The following is a 21,617-nucleotide window of genomic DNA, read 5'->3' as shown; positions in this document are numbered from 1 at the left end:
AAATCTAGGGTGCTCGCATAATGCAGCTTAACTGCATAAAAACGTATCATGACTGTTTATTTTACAACCAAACACATGCAAAAATGGCAGACTTCTGGTTGGGCGTGTATAATACCGGAAACAATTTCGGTAAGCACCCTATTTTTTCTTGATTTTGACAATCAAAAATAAAATTTGAAAAAAAAAAAAAAAATTGCTGACCTACCGACCCTGTTTTTTAGAAGTATGTAACTGGAACCACACATATATTTTTATTTAGCCTTATCATTTTCTAAATAGAAGTATTAAACTCATCTTATAACTTTAAAATTATTTCAGTAATTCAAATTCAAAACAATTAATGTTTTTAAATCTTTATCAAATCCTATCCCAACACCCCAACTCCATATATAGATGACATGGTGTTTCAAACATTTATTCAGGCCAATTAGAATAAACTAATTGACCATGGCCATTTCCATTGTCAGGAGCCCAAGCCATTGCATGTTGACACTTAATCTTAAAAATACTGTAATTTTAAAAAGGGGCACAACACAACATGATCGGTTTGATTTTGTTTCAATTCTTCTATAATATTTCTTTTCTATCCACGTTTATCAATTCAACAAACATAGTATAGAATATTTTCACAATGTTGCAACAGTTGGAAAGTAGGGTCATTGGCAATCATACAACATCTTCTTATTTTATTTTTTCAGTATACTTACAATAAAGCCATATTTTTCTCCTCTATTTCCGCTCCAACTGTTCTCATTAACTTTGCCTTTTCTTCACTGTGGTAAAAAAACAAATGTATCAAATTCATTATTATTTGTGGGATACTTTCTTGTGTGGATTTTGTGTGTACTGGAGAACAACAAATTGGAATAAATAAATTTGGTGTATTTACTGTTTTCTGATTGGTTAAAAGTATTAGTTTTATTTTCAGTTGTCAATTTTTATGGTTACATGCCCACTCTGACATTGTGTATTCATACGCCAACATGTGTGTACATTGTGATTGTTAATATAAATAATATAAAAAGTTCTTTGAGCCTTATTTTTGATAGAAATTTATTTATAATGAATGGCAATAATTTATTTTAAATTTATTGACCCATAAAATTAATTTAATATCAACGAAAATGGAATAAACTTGAGAATGGAAGTTTACTCAATCCACCAACAAAAATTAGAACCCGAAAAATAAATGAATCCACAGTATATCAAAATCAATGTTTTAGCTAAAGATATCTTTTCATCAAGAATAAGTCCATCATTGTCCATAGTTCACAGATAACCAACCCACTTGCACTATCATTTCTTCAACTACATTAAAAGTTACCATAACCAAATACTTCAACCTGAAGTGGGACAGACCGACGGATGAAGGAATAAAGGGCTGCGCTTTAGCGCATGATACGCCCATTGTTTGAAAGACGACGGGCGTATAAAAATGGCAAAAAAGACTACAATGACAATGAGGGGCAGCAAGAAGATAACAGGGAAAGTGAAGATGGTGAAAGTGACTCTACTGAAAGTTATGATCTAAATGAGGAAGTAGGTGATGAAAGTAAGGATTTCATTGATGATGAAGATAAAGATTTCATTGATGATAAGGAGGCCTCTTCTGAGAATGAAAATGAGGATTTTTCTGATGATGAGGACAGTGAAGAAGACACTGATGATTAAACCTAGTTCAGCTTTTCAATATTTAGCATAAAAAACAAATATCATTAACATTGGCATATAACATAGAAGTCTTCAATGCAATGTAAGGAAAGTGATATATGATTATGGGTTTTAGTAATTCTATGGCTGATTTCCAAATTTTATAGTAGTTTGAAAGAAGGTAATTTTCTTGGGGTATATTGCTCATAGTTAGATTCTGTTGAACACAGTAAGGAATCCATACTAAATTATACAAAGGTGTATGCAAAAGTTGTTCAAATGGTGCTTAATATGGTGGATAATGATTATTACCTTTTTATTGTTTAGAATATTCACAAGATGATCATATTGATAAATGTTTAGGAGACTTGATTTCCTTATTTTTTTCATAAAATGACACCCTTTAACATTTAAGGAATATTTAGTCACATGTTAGGATTTTCATGTTGTCACTTGTTCACTTATTATGTGCTATTGTAGACTAGTTATGTTTTATAACATTTTTTATTGCGCTCAACCCTTCCACCAAAACCGAACTCTATAAAAAAGCTGCAATGCTAAGGTATCATTTGTGATTTCAATTGCAACCAATTTTAACAAAAGTAAAACATCCTATATGCACAAACAGTATTTGATTTTTATCCATAGCTTAGATAGTAAAAATGTTATCATAAAATGATATATGCCTCAGGGAACAGTTAGTATCTCAGGGACTGCTAGTGTGCTTTTATCCTTGCAACCATTCAATAATAGTACAAACGTATGACATTCATGGAACCTATTTTTTACAAGAAATTTAATGTTTTAAATTGAACTAAAGATTTTACAAATTTTATGTTTTCATCAGATTTTATTAAGTATTATTTGTTACATCAATAGATATAAACAATTCACCAAAGTTTCATGGACATTGGTGAAAGCCTTTTTGAGTTATTGTCCGAAGTGTTAAAATCCCCTTTTTTTTATGAATAAAGCCCCATTAATCCAAAACTTAAAATCTGAAATTTATAAAAATTGAAAGGGAGCTTACATCAATAGATATAAACAATTCACCAAAGTTTCATGGACATTGGTGAAAGCCTTTTTGAGTTATTGTCCGAGTGTTGAAAATCCCCCCTTTTTTATGAATAAAGCCCCATAAAACCTCCTACAATTTGATATGGTATTAAAGATCTTTTTTCACTCTGGATTTTTTTCCAATTTGTAATCTTAGTCAGTTGTGAATAAACTTGATTTCCTTATCAAAATTTTATAAACATTGAAACCTTCATTTGCAACCAAAACTGAATTCCCCTCTTCATCATATGCTATGTTAGTTCATCCTTAAATAACCACCAATAGTTTGTATTTTCATTTGTAATAGAATTGTAGTCAGCACTTCCATGTTGACATGAATATCAATCATGTCAATTATAAGGCCTTTTTTATAAATTTCCTGTTTACAAAATTTTTGAATTTTTCGAAAAAAAGAAGGATTTTTTTTATCCCAGGAATAGATTACCTTAGCCGTATCTGGCACAACTTTTTTGGAATTTTGGGACCTTAATGCTCTTCAACTTTGTACTCGTTTGGCTTTATAAATGTTTTGATCTGAGCGTCACTGATGAGTCTTATGTAGACGAAACGTGCATCTGGCGTATTTAATAATAATCCTGGTACCTTTGATAACTTTTTGCCTACTACAATTTGACATAGTGTTTTTATAAACCTGTTCTTTTTGGTAAACCCACCTGTACATAGACGATGCCTCATGTGCAGACATTGGAACCAGTTTCTGGAATATATCTGGTCCTGATACTTCAGGATCATTCCAGTTGAATGGTATACCTTTTACTAAAGATGCACCTAAAAATATAAATAAGCATAAGATATTACAGATTTTTTTTATTTCTATCACTGGATCAAAACTATTTCTTAAATTCTTTGATTTTAATTTTCTACAAAATACGACAACTGACATTACGTTTCTTAAAAATTAAATAAGAACTGAACAGAGGTTCAAATGTTTTTGAGAGAAAAGCAGTACAGATAATTTAAGGCAAAAAATGTGAATATTTCTTTGTTGAAATCTTTAAAGGTGTATACTGTGGATTCAGTTTGTTGGATATCAATGTTCATGGGTTTTGTGGGTACAGCTGAACCAATAATTCAAATGTTCACCAAATTACAAATTTTTTACAGGTTTTGTATGCATAGATTTACAAAACCATGAAATCAAATATCCATGAAACTGAAAATTTTCCTCAATCCACAAAAATTGATATATCTTACAAAATAACTGAATCCACAGTCACATGAGTGCAGATTTAAGGGAGTTCGCTTCTGAGTTTCAAAGTAATTAACTTTTCAAAACAATAGTTTATATAGATAGGAGATTAATAAAGGAATCCAAAGAGCAAAAAAAATATATAGGTCACCATGCTTGTTTTAGAGATATTAGCCATTGAAATTTTGGCGGGGAAAATATTCTCTCTTGACTTTTCGTAGCTCTATCATTGACAAGTTGAAGTTCTCAAAAACTGATAAAAAGTAATTAAAAAATTATAAGACTTTTACAGATGGCTTATCATTATACATGTAAAAGATTTATAAAATAAAAAATGGGGGTCACCGGGCAAATTATTTCAAGGCATTCAAATGGATAAAACCAGAGGATTCCGAAAATCTGACAAAGAATCTAAAAGATGACAAGCCAGCTTCCTTAACAACTGGGTTAGGACTTTGAATTATCTCAGCTAATAGTTGAAATTTTTACATTTGTAAGATTAGTATATATAATATTGACCTGGGTTGTATGTAATTTGAACTTACCTTTGACCTCTGGAAGTGTGTCTCCTGCAGGTATTTTTTCATGATATACATAATCATTGTCTTTTTTTGCAGACTGAAACCTACAAAATTAGATAATGTGGGAATGATATAAGATTCCATATCTGTTCAGCTGTTCTCTTATGCTAATAGTGATTATTACTTTTCATTTTTTTTTACCAATGTTTATCTGTAAGTCATGTACAGTTATACATTTTCTTTCTTCTTACATATCTTCACAAATACATACCAAATAAAATTTTAAAAATTGTAAATTTTTCATAAGAACTATCATACAAAAGTTTAATATGAATAAAAATAATATGATGTTTATACATGTACAAGTATCAATGAAAAGTAACAAAACAGCATATGTCCTTCTCTCGGATCATTCCTTTGTGTGATTAAGTCTTTTACTGGTAATATTTTGTGATTTGTATTTATCTGAAGACTCTATACTTTTTAACTGATTATCAGTATGTTTTTGTTATGTGCGTTTACACAAATTTTCCAGGTAAGGGAATGGTTTGCACATCTGCAAGACTGCTGAACCCCACAACATTCTGTATGTGTGTGTGTCCCAAGTCATGGTCTGTAAATTAGAGGTTATGGTTTGTTGCTTAAATATCATATTTCTTTTTTCTTTATTGATGGTTTTATCATGTTTATATTTTCAATTGTTTTATTTTTTGTCTTGCCTCAGCCTTATAAAGCATGCTATATTTGCCGTATAGATTTTGTGTCTAGTTTAAGGCAGTAGTAACCTAAAGTTTCTATTAACTACATCATCTGGTTACTGGTGGATAATTGTCTCAATGGCAATCATATTGCATATTCATATTTTAATACCCCTGCCACACTCCTCTTACAAAAAATAGAAAAAAAGAGAACAAGAAATTGAGATCTACAGGTCAGCATTTATGTTTTATAAAGTTTTATATACCTTAACCATTTTCCTCTACTTTTTTAAATCTTCAAATGTTATAAAAGAACATACATATATATTGTATATTTCTTCTAATGTTTATTTATTTGAAAATAGTGTAGGTACTGGATAAGATGTTATTAGGTTGTAAAACTTGTCCATCATTCTTTTGTTTAGTTTCTGAACAATAAAATATGTTTATATTATATGTGTTCTTCTAAAATATACTCACTTGCCACCAACAACATCATTTGTGAATCGCAAAGACTCTTGGATATCAGATGACTCACTCTAAAACATATATAATAAAAAAAATGTCCCATGTATGTTTTTATGAAAAAATCCTAAGCAAAGACAATGACATAGCAAATCATATAGTTAGTAATAATCTATAAACATGACAGATTTATAAAAATGTCCTAAGAGTTCCTGGCCTACTTTTGCTGTTGTTTGTGGGCTCAACAAAATTTTCCTCTGTGGAAGTTTCTTAAAAACCCAGGATGCTTTATGAATGTAATAAATGTTTTAAAAACTTGAACTTCAGACTGTATGTAATGATAATTTGGAAAAAAACAAAGTCCATTTATCATGTTTATAAGAAATATACGGAAAAACAGGAAATAAATAATAAAAAAATTCTGTCTACATACTAGCTGTTGATTATAAACAAGCTTCTGTCCAATTTGAAAAATCCCCTAACCATGTTAACCTAAGGTTAAACTGTTGCCAATTATTTAAGTTTCAAAATCTTCACACAAACTCTGTTGGTTCATTTAAAAAAAAATAGGAAAATACCTTGAATTTGTTCTCATATTATTGGTGATTATCAATATAATAATAATTTTTTCTCTCTTTTTTCAGTTTTTATTTTTTACATAAATTCATCCCAATATGAAAAAAAAGTACATATCATATGAATGAATGTTCACATAACTTCTTTTAATTAGACAGACACAGAGCTTTTAGTGCAGTTATCAGGCCTGTAGATAGGAATTTCCAAAGGGGGGTTATCTGGCCTCAAAAACTCGACTTTAACAGTCACAATTTGAACAGAACGTTGACTTAAACAGTCCTTATTTGTTTTCAAGAGAGGGGGGGGGGGTCATCTGAACCCCCCTGACGAACCCCACTGGCTACAGGTGTGGTTATCTGTCATTGTTTGATGTTCATTTGTAAAAAAAAATTGTTTTTTTCAGTTTGAATGTTTAATATTTTGTTAATGTCTTTTATAACTAGCAATATGGTATGTGATTTGCTCATTGTTGGAGGTGGTAGAGAGACCTATAGTTTTTACCATTTATGTCATTAGGAATCATAGGATCATGATTGGCAGATATATCACATCTCATTATTAATGTTGAATATGAACCTACCTTTGCCATTTTAATAGCATCCTTTAATTTATCATAAGACAATGTATAGTAAGCCACACATTCTCCAAACTTTTCCTGCTCCTCAGAATTTCTCCCCATATAGTAATTGGTGATCACTTCATAAAATAAAATCTTCAATTCTGCTCGCTTCTTCCAGTCCTATAAAATAAAGTTTTGTTTCTCATACTTGATAAAATCCCACTTCCTAGCTTCTAGTTATATCCACCCAGGCTAAATACAAATATATATGTGGTTCCAGTTACCCTACCCAACCCCCTTTTTTGACTTAATAATAGCCTACCCTAAAGATTTTTTTTACATTTTTCTTTAAGCACTAGTACATGTACTGTTAAAGTCAGAATGTTGCTCCTATATATAGACTCAATGTAAAAAAAACCATAAAGTAATAAAAAATTCCTACCTGCCTAACCTATTTCTTTTTTAAGATGTAACTACTTAGTGCATGCATACCTACCCTTATCTTTTTTTTAGATGTTACTGGAATCACACATAGTATTTTATCTGGTTATCATGGTTATATTTCATGGTCATGTAAAATAGTGTGAACAAGAAGGAAAATTGATAAGATGGAAGCATTAAGTGTTCAATTATCAAATATAGCCCTCTGAAAAAAATCAATTCATTTTTTAAAAATGTTTTCTCTAGAAAATGTGGATAGCCTTTATACTGGATCAAGAGACATTTTTATATACTGTAAATTCAGATATTATTGTCAGTTTAAATTAATGTGAATAATTCGACCGGGTGGGTATCAAATTGAAAATAATAAGAGCTCTCATTCTGATATCTACTACATATATCTGTATGCAACTTTTCCAGATATCACAATAATAGATCTACAAAAACATTTCTGAGTTAACAGTATTTGTAATTTTGTAACTTCCTGTTCAATGGAATGTCATCAGATCAGGAAGTTTTTCTACATGAGAGATGGCTTTGGTTCAAGTACACTTTGACACGCTAAGACAATTACTCAAATAAGCTTTAAGACATATATATGTACATTAATGGTTGTACAATGATAAAATTTGTATGAATACAACTCCCCTGACCACTTACAACAGTCTTCATCATAATACATTAATGGTTGTACAATGATAAAATATGTATGAATACAACTCCCCTGACCACTTACAACAGTCTACATCATAATACATTAATGGTTGTACAATGATAAAATATGTATGAATACAACTCCCCTGACCACTTACAACAGTCTACATCATAATACATTAATGGTTGTACAATGATAAAATATGTATGAATACAACTCCCCTGACCACTTACAACAGTCTACATCATAATACATTAATGGTTGTACAATGATAAAATATGTATGAATACAACTCCCCTGACCACTTACAACAGTCTACATCATAATACATTAATGGTTGTACAATGATAAAATATGTATGAATACAACTCCCCTGACCACTTACAACAGTCTACATCATAATACATTAATGGTTGTACAATGATAAAATTTGTATGAATACAACTCCCCTGACCACTTACAACAGTCTACATCATAATACATTAATGGTTGTACAATGATAAAATTTGTATGAATACAACTCCCCTGACCACTTACAACAGTCTACATCATAATACATTAATGGTTGTACAATGATAAAATATGTATGAATACAACTCCCCTGACTACTTACAACAGTCTACATCATAATACATTAATGGTTGTACAATGATAAAATATGTATGAATACACTCCCTCTGACTACTTACAACAGTCTTCATCATAATAAATGTACCTTGTATTTTCTTGAACCTAAGATGGCATCCATATTTTCTGTCTGCAGTGATTTGATGACAGTTCTGTAGAACTCAACAACTTGTGCTGAGACTTTAGCAGTGATTGTGTTCTTTCTGCTATCTATCATTGACTTCTCTAAAATACATTCCTGTGCTTGCGCCTGTGTGTGAGGAAATAAATACAAAAATACATAAAATCATAATTTCAAAGCACTTATTTATTTGAAAAAATTGAATAAAATAAAATCTACATATTACAAGGATTGAAATAGTCTTTTTCATCAGTTAACCCCTTTAATTAAGGAATGACTGTAATATTTTTTCTGTCTATGAAGAAATAAACATAAAAAATGTGGTGTACACTGAATAACTCGCATAACGGGTTATTATAAAGTGTGCACCCCATTATTTGTTATTTCTAATAGACAGATAAAATATTACAGTTATTTCTTTTGATTCAATTCTAAATTCCATTTTAAACCAGAGTAAAACACAAAAAAACGTTGATGACGTCACAGTCACATGACTAAATTATGTCCATGAGCTCATGAACAAAACGACGTCAGCTAATCAGAAGACGTGTTACATCCAAAATTAAATTAATAGTTATCTCTTTCTTGTATAAAAAAGGAATCTTTTACATTCATTTTGTCATTATTGTCTCTTCAGAATGATTATATGCTTTGTCTTTTTAAATAAACACTTTGAGCATTTCATACCAGTAAAGACCCTTGTAAAATACCTTAATTATTTTGACCTGTTGTGTTGATGGCGTTAACGTTTCAGTGATATATTTATAGGCTCATCTCTATGCTTAATATTTCTTACACATATAATGTCAAATGATAAAAGATGTGCTTTTTGTTGCATGCAACCAAAATAGGTTTGGAAGACAAGAGTATTTTATTTTGCTGCGTGCATGTTTTTTTTTTGTTTGTGCATTTATATTTTCAATCTGTTAAGCTTTCATCAACTGACCTGCAAGGACACAACATAATTACAGATTTTTTCAATGTGTTTTAGATTTATATTATATATTTATTTTTAGTTTCACAAAAAATCTTGATATTTCAGTTATTCCTAAGTCACAAACATTTCAGTATACTTATGATCAAATTTTAAAATTTTTGTGAAACTGATCAAGTACATGTAACTCTGAATCCAGTGACTTATACCTACCAGCATCAAATGTACTTGGAATGTTAAAACTTCGTGTGACATATCTACACTTAGATTAGATGATCCAAAATGGTCACGTAAATATTCAAATGCCCATGCCGCACACTGGAAATGGGTACAGGATACCTTCATCCCCTGGAATAAACAAAAACATCTATGAAACATTTATACTATAGTAATAACTCCATGTTGATAGTCATATATATATTATGTATATTTATGTTATAAATGCAAGGATTGAAACAAGATTGATTGATTGCTGTTTAGTCTTGGCTTTCTATGTTAGTGGCTTGTTGGTTTTTTTTATGGAGGGAGCCAGAGCACCTCATGCACCTAGAGAGAAATGCTGACTGTCAACACAAAACAAACCTACTCACCTTCCTGTTGCTCAGTTTGAAAATAGTACTTTATCTATTACAGGCTAATGTAGTTGAACAGCTTGTAATTCAGTTGGTGTTGTTGGTTGAACCAACAACTTGGTTCATATATGGCAGATTTTACAGTATTGTGTTCTGTCTCCTACTTTCATGTTGCTAATGTGACGGAGACAAAAATGAGTAACGTTAGCGACATTTGGACATGTCACATGAGCAACAACATCTTTAAAAGTTAAAATGTATGCACACAGTGATGTTTAATATATGCCTGGAGTAATGAAATTGTACAGTCTGGTTTAGAATTTCTAAATATACAGAATGTCATCTGCAGGTGTACTTTATATCAAATGAATACACAAGAAACCAAAAAATTAGTAACGTTAGCGACATTTGGACATGTCACATGAGCAACAACATCTTTAAAAGTTAAAATGTATGCACACAGTGATGTTTAAAATATGCCTGGAGTAATAAAATTGTACAGTCTGGTTTAGAATTTCTAAATATACAGAATGTCATTTGCAGGTGTACTTTATATCAAATGAATACACAAGAAACCAATTCGTAATAGTAACATTAGCAACATCTACTATCATGACATTATGTTTTGTTGCGAACGTCTTTTTGATGGACGGAATACATTTAAGGTCCTCTTGTAACGATATTACATACAACTTACCTTCTTTGCTTCCCCATCATGTGAAGGAACTGACTCCGAATCTATTTCTGCAAAGGGCGATATCGTAACTCCTATACAGGAGAGTTACAGATATAAATATATGTTGCTCACGTGACACTGATTTGGACGGAAACCTCGAACAGTAACGTTCGCAAAAAATAAAACAGCCAATGATATTGATTCCTCAAGTCCTTTGACCCCCTTACGTCATCCAAATTTAATATGATTGCTATTTTCAATTATTTATAAAACCCGGGATAAAAATAACTACAATGGGCTGTCTGATAACTAACAAGAAAATTGCGATCGTGACATACCACAATGGACGGAAAAGACGTGACGTTAGCAACAATATTATTAAATTACCTTTTTTAGCCTTTACCAATAAAAATCTGCCTTAAAGTTATGATTAAAACACAAAAGAAGACTTTTTATTAAAATATAAGTCCATGTTATTAGGCTCCACTTATAAATAATACTTCAAAATTCCACTCCAAATAAGCTGGATGTCAGTAAAGTAGGTCATGATGTCTATTCCATGTCCAATATTTTGAAATTGAAAACCCTCTAATTCTAACATAAAACACAAACACAGAGTAATTTTTATTTTTATTTACTCAGAAAGACACATTTTATTCAATAACATAATGCATTACTCCATTACACAGTCTGTTTCACAGTTTCAGCAATTGCTTTTTTGATGGATACAAAAAACAATAATTCCTTCTTATTGTAAAATCTGCCATATATCATAATTGTTTTTCTTCAAATGAATTGTTTTAAATTAGCCTGGTTTAATTATATCATACTGAGTCTTTTATAGTCAACTATACTGCATGTCTTTTTCTCATTGTCATTGCTTATATCAACACAATTTAAACTCTGGTGGATAGTTGTATCATAAGCAATCATACCACATCACCTTATATTTATAAAGTAACCATATAATTTACATCAGCACTCTGTCTGGTTTCTATACTGCCCAGTATAGAATGTAAAGCTCCTATGTTGTATAGGATACAGGCCTGTTCAAACTTCACATCAGGAATCGTAACTTCTCTTCCCAGGAAAACATCTTCCCTGAAAAAACACAAATGTATACAGATATCAAACCAGATGCTCCGCAGGGCGTAGCTTTATACGACCGCAGAGGTTGAACCCTGAACGGTTGGGGCAAGTATGGACACAACATTCAAGCTGGATTCAGCTCTAAATTTGGATTGTGATTAAATAGTTGACACAGCATAGGTTTCTGACACAGAATGAATGTGTTCTAATGAACTTAAAATTTTTGTTTTCTCTTAGAGCAATTCACTATGCTGTTGAATATTAATCCTCTCAAAAAAATGTTTGAAGAAATTTTCTTTTTTATTTATGAAATTTCAAATGAGAAAAATTGAACTCAATTTTTTTAATCACATCCCCCTTTCCCTTATTCCAAAACTAATCTCAATTAAAATTTCTAATGGAGTTTGCAACAATAACTACTCATTTAAATACATCATAAAATATTAAGATGTAAAAAAAACTGCTTGTTATCACTGAATGGTAAAGATTATTTTAATTTATCAGTTGGTAGTAAAAAGTGAATATACATTGTATATTGTATAAAACAAAGATTTAAGTTGATTCTGGACAAAGAAAGATAACTCCAATTAAAAAAAAATCTTGCTATTGCACAATATTTTGCAATTAGATATTTCTTGCTTACTATTCTGGACAAAGAAAGATAACTCTAATTAAAAAAAAATTAGCTATTTCACAATATTGTGCAATTAGATATTTCTTGCCATTGCGCAATACTGTGCAATTGAAAAGACTTGCTATTGCACAATACTTAATATAATAATTTTAGATCCTGATTTGGACCAACTTGAAAACTGGGCCCATAATAAAAAATCTAAGTACATTTTTGGATTCAGCATATCAAAGAACCCCAAGATTTCAATTTTTGTTAAAATCAGACTAAGTTTAATTTTGGACCCTTTGGACTTTAGTGTAGACCAATTTGAAAACAGGACCAAAAATGAAGAATCTACATACACAGTTAGATTTGGTATATCAAAGAACCCCATTTATTCAATTTTTGATGAAATCAAACAAAGTTTAATTTTGGACCCCGATTTGGACCAACTTGAAAACTGGGCCAATAATCAAGAATCTAAGTACATTTTTAGATTCAGCATATCAAAGAACCTAACTGATTCATTTTTTGTCAAAATCAAACTAAGTTTAATTTTGGACCCTTTGGACCTTAATGTAGACCAATTTGAAAACGGAACCAAAAGTTAAGAATCTACATACACAGTCATGACAGTTAGATTCGGCATATCAAAGAACCCCAATTATTCAATTTTGATGAAATCAAACAAAGTTTAATTTTGGACCCTTTGGGCCCCTTATTCTGTTGGGACCAAAACTCCCAAAATCAATACCAACCTTCCTTTTATGGTCATAAACCTTGTGTTTAAATTTTATAGATTTCTATTTACTTATACTAACGTTATGGTGCGAAAACCAAGAAAAATGCTTCTTTGGGTCCCTTTTTGGCCCCTAATTCCTAAACTGTTGGGACCTAAACTCCCAAAATCAATACCAACCTTCCTTTTGTAGTCATTAACATTGTGTTTAAATTTCATTGATTTCTATTTACTTAAACTAAAGTTATTGTGCGAAAACCAAGAATAATGCTTATTTGGGCCCTTTTTTGGCCCCTAATTCCTAAACTGTTGAAACCAAAACTCCCAAAATCAATCCCAACCGTTCTTTTGTGGTCATAAACCTTGTGTCAAAATTTCATAGATTTCTATTAACTTAAACTAAAGTTATAGTGCGAAAACCAAGAAAATGCTTATTTGGGCCCTTTTTGGCCCCTAATTCCTAAAATGTTGGGACCAAAACTCCCAAAATCAATACCAACCTTCCTTTTGTGGTCATAAACCTTGTGTTAAAATTTCATAGATTTCCATTCACTTTTACTAAAGTTAGAGTGCGAAAACTAAAAGTATTCGGACGACGCCAACGAGATAGCAATATACGACGAAAAATTTTTCAAATTTTGCGGTCGTATAAAAACATGTTCAACCACAATTTTGCACCTGTCCCAAGTCAGGAGACTTTGGCCTTTGTTAGTCTAGTATGATTTTTTATTTTAGTTTCTTGTGCATAATTTGGAGTTTAGTATGACGTCCATTATCACTGAACTAGTATGCATATTTGTTTAGGGGCCAGCTAAAGGACGCCTCCGGGTGCAGAAGTTTCTTGCTACATTGAGGACCCATTGGTTGCCTTCTCCTAATGTCTGCAGTAGGGTAGGGTTGTTGTCGCTTTGACACATTCCCCATTTCCATTCTCAATTTAAAAAAGTCAACTGTGATCATATGTACTGTATACGTACAAACATGACAAAATGAGCTGTCTGATAAATTTAAAAGAATTTGTTTGTTATTCTTTTACTTTTTTTTACATTAATTAATTACAACACTGTGTAAAACAAAATAATTTTTGAGATTGTTGTAAGAAGTATACAGAAAATCATTAAGATTTTTTTTCTGAATAAAATGTTTTGAAAAGACCAAACAGCTGATTTACATGTGTATGTGTATTATTTGTCAATAAACTCTTCCTCAAAGAACATGTTTAATATTTTCAAGGCAGGCAATGCTGTTGATAGAGAATGGCAGAAAAGCATAGCCTACTTTAAATTTGCTTATGTCTTTTTTCTGGGAAGCTGTGAGCAACATGTTGTTCAAATTCTTGTATCAAAACATGTACTTACCATGTAAAATTGATACCACATTCTCCTTCTTCCCCCATAGGGAACCTCCCTTGTAAGAATTGTAACTGGGCATAGTACTTCTTTAATGTACTGCATCCCATGAAATCATGTGACACATGAACAGCACTCTGAAAATAAAGGTAATTTAAACATGTTAAATATAACTGTGAACACTACTAAACAGAATGTGCTAGTATCTATTCTGTATCTCAAATTCCTTACTTATTTCTGCATTTTAAATCATATTCTTTACTTTTCTGAATTTGCTTTTTATTGAACCTAATAAATATTCTGTACCAATAATTAAGAAATGTAACTTGTTATAAATGTCCAGTGTCGTCAAACATGGAAAAAGAAAAGAACTCATAAAATTGAAAATTCTTAATGATAAAAAAGTAATCAGCCTTTCATGAGCATCAAACTTAAATCTCACACTCTTGCAATAGATTTTGCATGATTCATATAAGTTTATATGTTCAGTGTAAGTAGACTACATCTTTACCTGTCTCAGCTGTTCTAGATCACTACAGGCTTTGTTATAATGAGCAGGATCTTCTCCATAGTGATTCTTGATGTACTGAAATTGAAAGACAAAATATTTACACATAGATACTGTCATGACTGTATGCATTGAACTAGAGTGTCTGGTTTGAACAAATTCTCTATTTCTTTTAACCACTTAAAATTTGTAATTGACCATGTTAGTTTTCTCGTTTGAATTGTTTTACATTGTCATATCGGGGCCTTTCTTAGCTGACTGCGCATAATGCGGTATGGGCTTTGCTCATTGTTGAAGGCTGTACGATGACCTATAGTTGTTAATGTCTGTGTCACTTTGGTCTCTTGTGGATAGTTGTCTCATTGGCAATCATACCCCATCTTCTTTTTTATAACCTATACTTTCTACATACCTACAATTTACTACTCTTTTATTATGTCTAACTTTAGTTATTGCCCTTTGACTTGGAATTTCTGTGGGGAACAAAATACCAGGAAAATAGAAAAAATACAAGAAAGAGTGCTTCGATTTATTTATGAAGACCATCAGAGCTCATACGAAACACTCCTGCAGATTTCGAACCTTCCATCATTAAAAACTCGTAGAATGCGCTCAATTGCCTTGGAGACCTTTAAAATAATTAATAAAAAATGTCCTTTATTTATTCAAGATTTAGTTGTAATAAAAAACAGTTCATATAATTTCAGGTATGTAAACGCTGCTGAGGTACCTAGACCTAGAACCTCCAGTTATGGTAAAAGATCCTTTACATTTGAGGCAGCACAAGTATGGAACTCACTTCCTAACATGCCTAATGAGGCTAGACTCATGACTTCTTTTGACCAGTTTAGGAATTATATAAATTCCTGGTGTGGGGGTCAAAAATGTTACTGCAGTTCATGTCCTTTCCACCAAGTGCTGTCTCAAAGCTGAAATTTCTTTCTTTCTTTTTATAATGGCCTTTTGCTCTGCTTTTTTTGCATTTTTTTAAATATATCTGCCATTAAATGCTAGTGCTTATATTTATTTATTTATTGTTTTTATGCTTTTAGTCTGTTATATTTTATGATCCCAAGTGATTTGCTGATTCCCCCGTTTCAATGCACATAGAGGCACTTGCCACATGAACTTTGACTCTGGAGGCTCACAAATCAAATAAAGTTGCTTTCATTATATTGCATGTTTTTTTAGTTTTATTTGGTAGTATTTGCATGATGCTGCATGTTTTTTATGTGATAGTCGGTTAAAAAGCTCACCAGAGCTCATGTTTTCTCTGTTATTATGTATATATATGCCGACTCTAAATAAAATTTACTTACTTACTTACTTACTGCAAGACTATGTTATATTAACAATGATTATAACAACAACAACAACAACAATACTTTATTTTAAGAGGGTTACACAGTTAGCTATATAACTAATCTTCCCTGCCAGCCCTCATCATGAAAAATCAAACAAAATGCAAACAAACATTGCATATATTAGTATAAAAAGTCAACTTTCAAGTATGATAATAATGTTCCATACAACTTGATAAAATGTGATGAAAAAATAAACATGATGACATAATTAGATTTTAATATTATTTATACAGCTAGGTTGATTTCAATAAATGATCTGTTATTTTGTATTTGAAAGAATTAACATTTGTAATTTTTCTTAACGGTATTGGAAAATTATTCCACAAGAATGGTCCAGAATACATAAAAGATTTTTTGAACAATTCTGTTTTGGTTTACTTAGTTTGAGGTTTCCTTGAACAGCAAAATATAACATTCTAAAGGTTAAAATTATATAATAAGAATTAAATATGAAGAGTAATAATGAACATGTATACATATTTTGACATTGCTGAAATTTCTTTAAGACATACATATATGATGATACATGTACATGATGTATAAGTTTGAAATTATCATGATTACAATGTATACTTCTATGGACATGATGGACACTAATGAAATAGCTAAATCAATCTGTGATCAGTTACATGTATCATGAATATTGATAATAAAAATGAATATTGATAATAAAAATGAAGAGTCGTTTAATCATGTTAATAACAAGAATGTGTCCCCAGTACACGAATGCCCCACTCGCACTATCATTTTCTATGTTCAGTGGACCGTGAAATTGGGGTAAACCCTCTAATTTGGCATTAAAATTTAAAAGATCATATCATAGGGAACATGTATACTAAGTTTCAAGTCGATTGGACTTCAACTTCATCAAAAACTACCTCGACCAAAAGCTTTAACCTGAAGCGGGACAGACGGACGAACGAACGAACAGACGGACGAACGCACAGACCAGAAAACATAATGCCCCTCTACTATCGTAGGTGGGGCATAAAAAGGGCAGGACACCTATATTGCAAAGAGATGTTGATTGGTACAAAATGACACTTTCAGCACTAATGCATTATTTCTTATTGGTCAAGAACTGTGAGTGACTAGTAGAAAATACTGACTATTGGTAGGTAAACTAACAATCCTAGTTAATTAGGATTGGTGTCAAGTGCATCTGCCAAGTAAGGAATTTATACTCACAACCTCAGTTTTGACAGGGTAGCTATATATATATATATATAACGTGACAGTACCCAAATTGCACCTATTTTTACAGTTTTTTCAACTAAGTTTTTTTATGTTCAAAAAAAAAAATTTCCATTTTGTGTTTATTTTGTAGCCGTATCCTTCTTTATTATAAAGGTACACCAATTTGATTTTCAATCCATAAGGAATCATAGAAAAATTGGTCTGAACTTACCTCCAAACCATCCCAGATTCTGTAATGAGGAGTACCCAAATTGCATCCATGCTTAAATTCGCATCGTCAAAAGTCGAATAACAGAGCTTTTGTTTATTTTTTTCAAATATTTTGAACAATTGGATATTTGTCCACGCTTACTCTTCATTTTTTAAGAAATGGATACTTGAAACGTATTGTATTTGTTAATTTTAAAAAGATGACGTTTTGATGACGTCGCATAGCGAAGTTTCAGTACATCTTGCTTTTTCAGTAAACACTTCATCTGTTGATAGATATTGTGAACGTTTTGTGTATATCTAAATATTTTTACCTATGTTGAAAGACGTGCATAGTATCAAATCATAAAAATACCATTTTTTTAGTCTCTAGGAAATCTTGTTAGATTTTCGCTGCTATTTTTGATAAATAGGTCAGTGATCGGGAAGGACGTGCGCCCTGCGCCTATAGCGCATATTGACAAGAAATTGCGCATACAGTGACAAATGTAAGACCCACTTGGCGCACAATATTTTTCACTTCGTTTCGAAACGTTTAGATATCGTCAAATGAATTTCGTAAGCGCCCACTTGGCGCACGATATTTTTCACTTCGTTTCGAAACGTTTAGATATCGTCAAATGAATTTCTGATCGTGTTCCGTGCCGCCATGTGTGTGTACACAACTGTATAATGTTCCTCCAATAATAGGAGGAATAGGAGCACTTATATATTTTTTGGGACGTCTTGGGTGTTTCCCTATGATAATAGAACCATGCGATTTAACGTCTCGGTGTTTTCCCATTGTAATAATAGAGCCATGCGGTCTAACTGATAACCCGAAAAACGTAATTAACCATCATTCATGGTATATTTTTTTTATAAACAACTTTTAAATTTGTGAAATTTGGCTAGTACAGACGAGATTTAACTCTAATAATCTCATTTAGTTTAGCTTGCTATTATTTCGATTGAAGAACCCCAAAAACTTTTTAGGAATATAGATTTTGTCTCAATAAAAGACGCTTACATGTAACTGTCCTTGTCATTTTTTGGTCTTTGGCTCGTTTTGACATTTTGTAAACATGACTTCAGCGATTTGTTGTTTTGTTATCATTCTATGAATTAATGGTACTCTATACTGTTATTCTTGTCACCGTGATGAAGTTATAATAATACAAGAAGTGCAGAGGAAATGCCTAAAATGTCCTCTGATACGGAACGTCTGGAATAAGTATGGTATCGACGAAGACCCAAATTTAATGTACAAAAAAAAACTATGAACATGAACAAGGCAACAGTACCAGTTTAAAAATTGTAAATAAAGGTTAACTTAAATATTGTTGGGGTTGGAAAAAGTTATTGTATATTCATTGAAATTGAAATTACAAAATCAAAGGAATATCCATGATTTTAATTAAAATCATAAAGGTAAGTACCAACACCTCTTTGCCAAAATATACTGATACTTTTTTTTTTACAGAAGTCAATTCAAATGGCCCACTCATTTGACAACATGGCCCATTATTTTTTAAAATGGCCCATTGAATTTATTTTTGAGGGGCCCTGGGCCCATAGTGAAAAAAACCTTCCAGATCACTGATAGGTGCAATTTGGGTACTCGATGCAATTTGGGTACCGTTACGTTAGTGATACAGTAGTTCTATTACTTACATGTAGAACAATAGGATACAGATGCCATGCATTTCAAAGAAAAATATCACCACATTTTGCTTATGTAATATACAATGATATAGCAGTCTTACATGTTCAAAATGTACATTGTCATATTTGTAAAGTATGATTAATATTGTATCTTAACATAAATCACTGTAAATTGAATGTGTTGTTATTGTTATTAATGTAAGCAAGAACTTCTAGCGTTAATCTTCTTCTTCTTCCATATACTGGCCACATTAAACTTTCTGAATATACTGGCAAATTGGTTCTGCATGGTTTAAAAACAGGATAAAAACAAATGTTCATCTTTTTTTTATGTTTGAAATGGCTCAAAAATTCCCCTTAAAAAAATCTATTCTATTCAACAAATTGTCAGATAAACAGGTGACATTATGCTGCATCAATTAATTTATACTCTAATAAAAAAATCAAGTATAATTTACATGTACATAAAAAGTTATATAATGTTTTCTTTTTTTTTAATCCTATATGAGTATGATTGATGAGTCATTGGCATGTGCTGATGTTTACAGTTTTGTTACTAAAAAAAACTTTCTATCGATCAGGTAGCCCTGTTAATTAAAATTTTATAAAAGCAATTTTTGTGAAATCGATATCAATTTCATTATCTTTTCTTTCAACCTTTTTATATATAATCTGTCATTTTTTTTTTATTTTGACAGTAATTACACGAAAAATTGTCTCTCGAAAATTCACCTCTAGTTGCTAGAATACGAGCTACAATATATAATCCATAGCGTAATAAATAAAGTCAAATTTTGAATAAACTAACCTGCTTTAAGACTGGACCAAAATCAACATATTCAGGACACTGTTTCAGTTCGAAAGACAGCATCGGCATCCGAGGCACAGCCTCCATTTTTCTTGTTTTTAGTTTAACGAAAGAGTTCTTTCAGGGGAGATAATAACTTTTTTTATTCGAAAACCGGCAATACGTGAACCCATAACTTTCAACAGTCAGTTTTAGTTGACCCATCGATGATGATCCAGACATATACGAATCATAGCCTCGAGCATATGTTACCAAATTCGCTTATGCTAAACGAACACACTACTTTTAGTGAGAAACCACTGATCCCCTATAAATGAGGTCTTCTATTATACAGAATATAACGGTTAGCATGTGTGCATTCAGTGAAAAGAAAAGAACCCTCTTCTCTCTTTGTTTTCCTTTAACATGTTTGATTGATATATTAAATTGATAGAATCATTGATTGATTGTTGGTTGCTTAACGACCAGTGGCAAAATATTTCATGCATGTTCAGGACTAATTAAAATATTTTGAAATACATGTGATTTCGATTAAAAAAAAAAAAAAACGTATTTAGGCGTTTTTCAATAATTTTTAAGCGTAACTTTCAGACCTAAAAATATGGAAAATCAACTTGTATAAAATTTAATTTCAAGAGTTCTTTTGAATACCTCTATTTTAGACCTGTTTGTAAACAAAATTTTCGAGCATAGTACTAGTATTCATGTGTTTGAATTATAGCTAGTGAGCAACCATTAAACTTCGAAAGGGGGAAGGGGGGGGGGGCGTATTTTTTTTAGTGTGAATTTTTCGCTATCAATTAAATTATTTTGTATCTAAATTTTACTTGCAATATTAGGTATGGGGGAAATCTGCATTCAGAATAAAATTGTTTTGTCAACTGCTTGACCAGAATATTTTTTTCATCAGAATGGGGATCAGAATATATTTTTTTTTGGAAAAAAAATCATACCCAACCTTCCCCTTGAAGTAAAATGGTCGTTCTACATCTATATTTATTATTTTCAGTTTCTTCGTATGTTGGGTTGTCAAAGCCCCAGTCACACTGTCATGTTTCAAGAGCTACGTTTTACTATGTATTGAAAGCGTATAGTAGCGAAACAGGAATATACGTAATTAAGAGTATCGAAACGTAGTGATTCTTTGATCAAAACAGGACCTAGTAAATACGTATCAAGGCTTAGCAGAACGTAACAGAACGTGCTTACTACGTATCGAAACGTATCAATGCGTGGTGGAAGTGTGTGTCTACATGTACACGTACTAGTAGTAGTACGTAGCAAAACGTGATTAAGGGCATACGATACAGTTACGGGGAAGGTAATGACGTTGCT

The 21,617-nt window shown here is 31.4% G+C and overlaps 1 protein-coding gene across 2 annotated transcripts in view; it reads right to left on the bottom strand.

Moving 5' to 3' along the window:
- Positions 1-20,384, bottom strand: part of LOC143057991 (uncharacterized) — a 48,682-nt gene extending 28,298 nt beyond the window's left edge. For both annotated transcript variants that reach the window (XM_076231453.1, XM_076231454.1), the window contains exons 1-11: positions 20,283-20,384; positions 15,063-15,137; positions 14,561-14,688; positions 11,736-11,862; positions 9,727-9,861; positions 8,547-8,708; positions 6,757-6,915; positions 5,616-5,674; positions 4,462-4,541; positions 3,381-3,495; positions 708-773 (exon numbers count right to left, since the gene is read on the bottom strand). In XM_076231453.1, coding sequence (XP_076087568.1) covers positions 708-773; positions 3,381-3,495; positions 4,462-4,541; positions 5,616-5,674; positions 6,757-6,915; positions 8,547-8,708; positions 9,727-9,861; positions 11,736-11,862; positions 14,561-14,688; positions 15,063-15,137; positions 20,283-20,369 — 1,193 coding nt within the window. In that variant the 5' untranslated portion in view covers positions 20,370-20,384. The remainder of the gene's footprint in view (positions 1-707; positions 774-3,380; positions 3,496-4,461; positions 4,542-5,615; positions 5,675-6,756; positions 6,916-8,546; positions 8,709-9,726; positions 9,862-11,735; positions 11,863-14,560; positions 14,689-15,062; positions 15,138-20,282) is intronic.
- Between the last annotated feature and the right edge of the window lie 1,233 nt (positions 20,385-21,617).

This window comes from Mytilus galloprovincialis, chromosome 14 (genome assembly GCF_965363235.1).
Source record: "Mytilus galloprovincialis chromosome 14, xbMytGall1.hap1.1, whole genome shotgun sequence".
Lineage (NCBI taxonomy): Eukaryota > Metazoa > Mollusca > Bivalvia > Mytilida > Mytilidae > Mytilus > Mytilus galloprovincialis.
The sequence above is the reverse complement of the archived record's forward strand: the minus strand, read 5'-3'. Positions and strand labels throughout refer to the sequence as shown.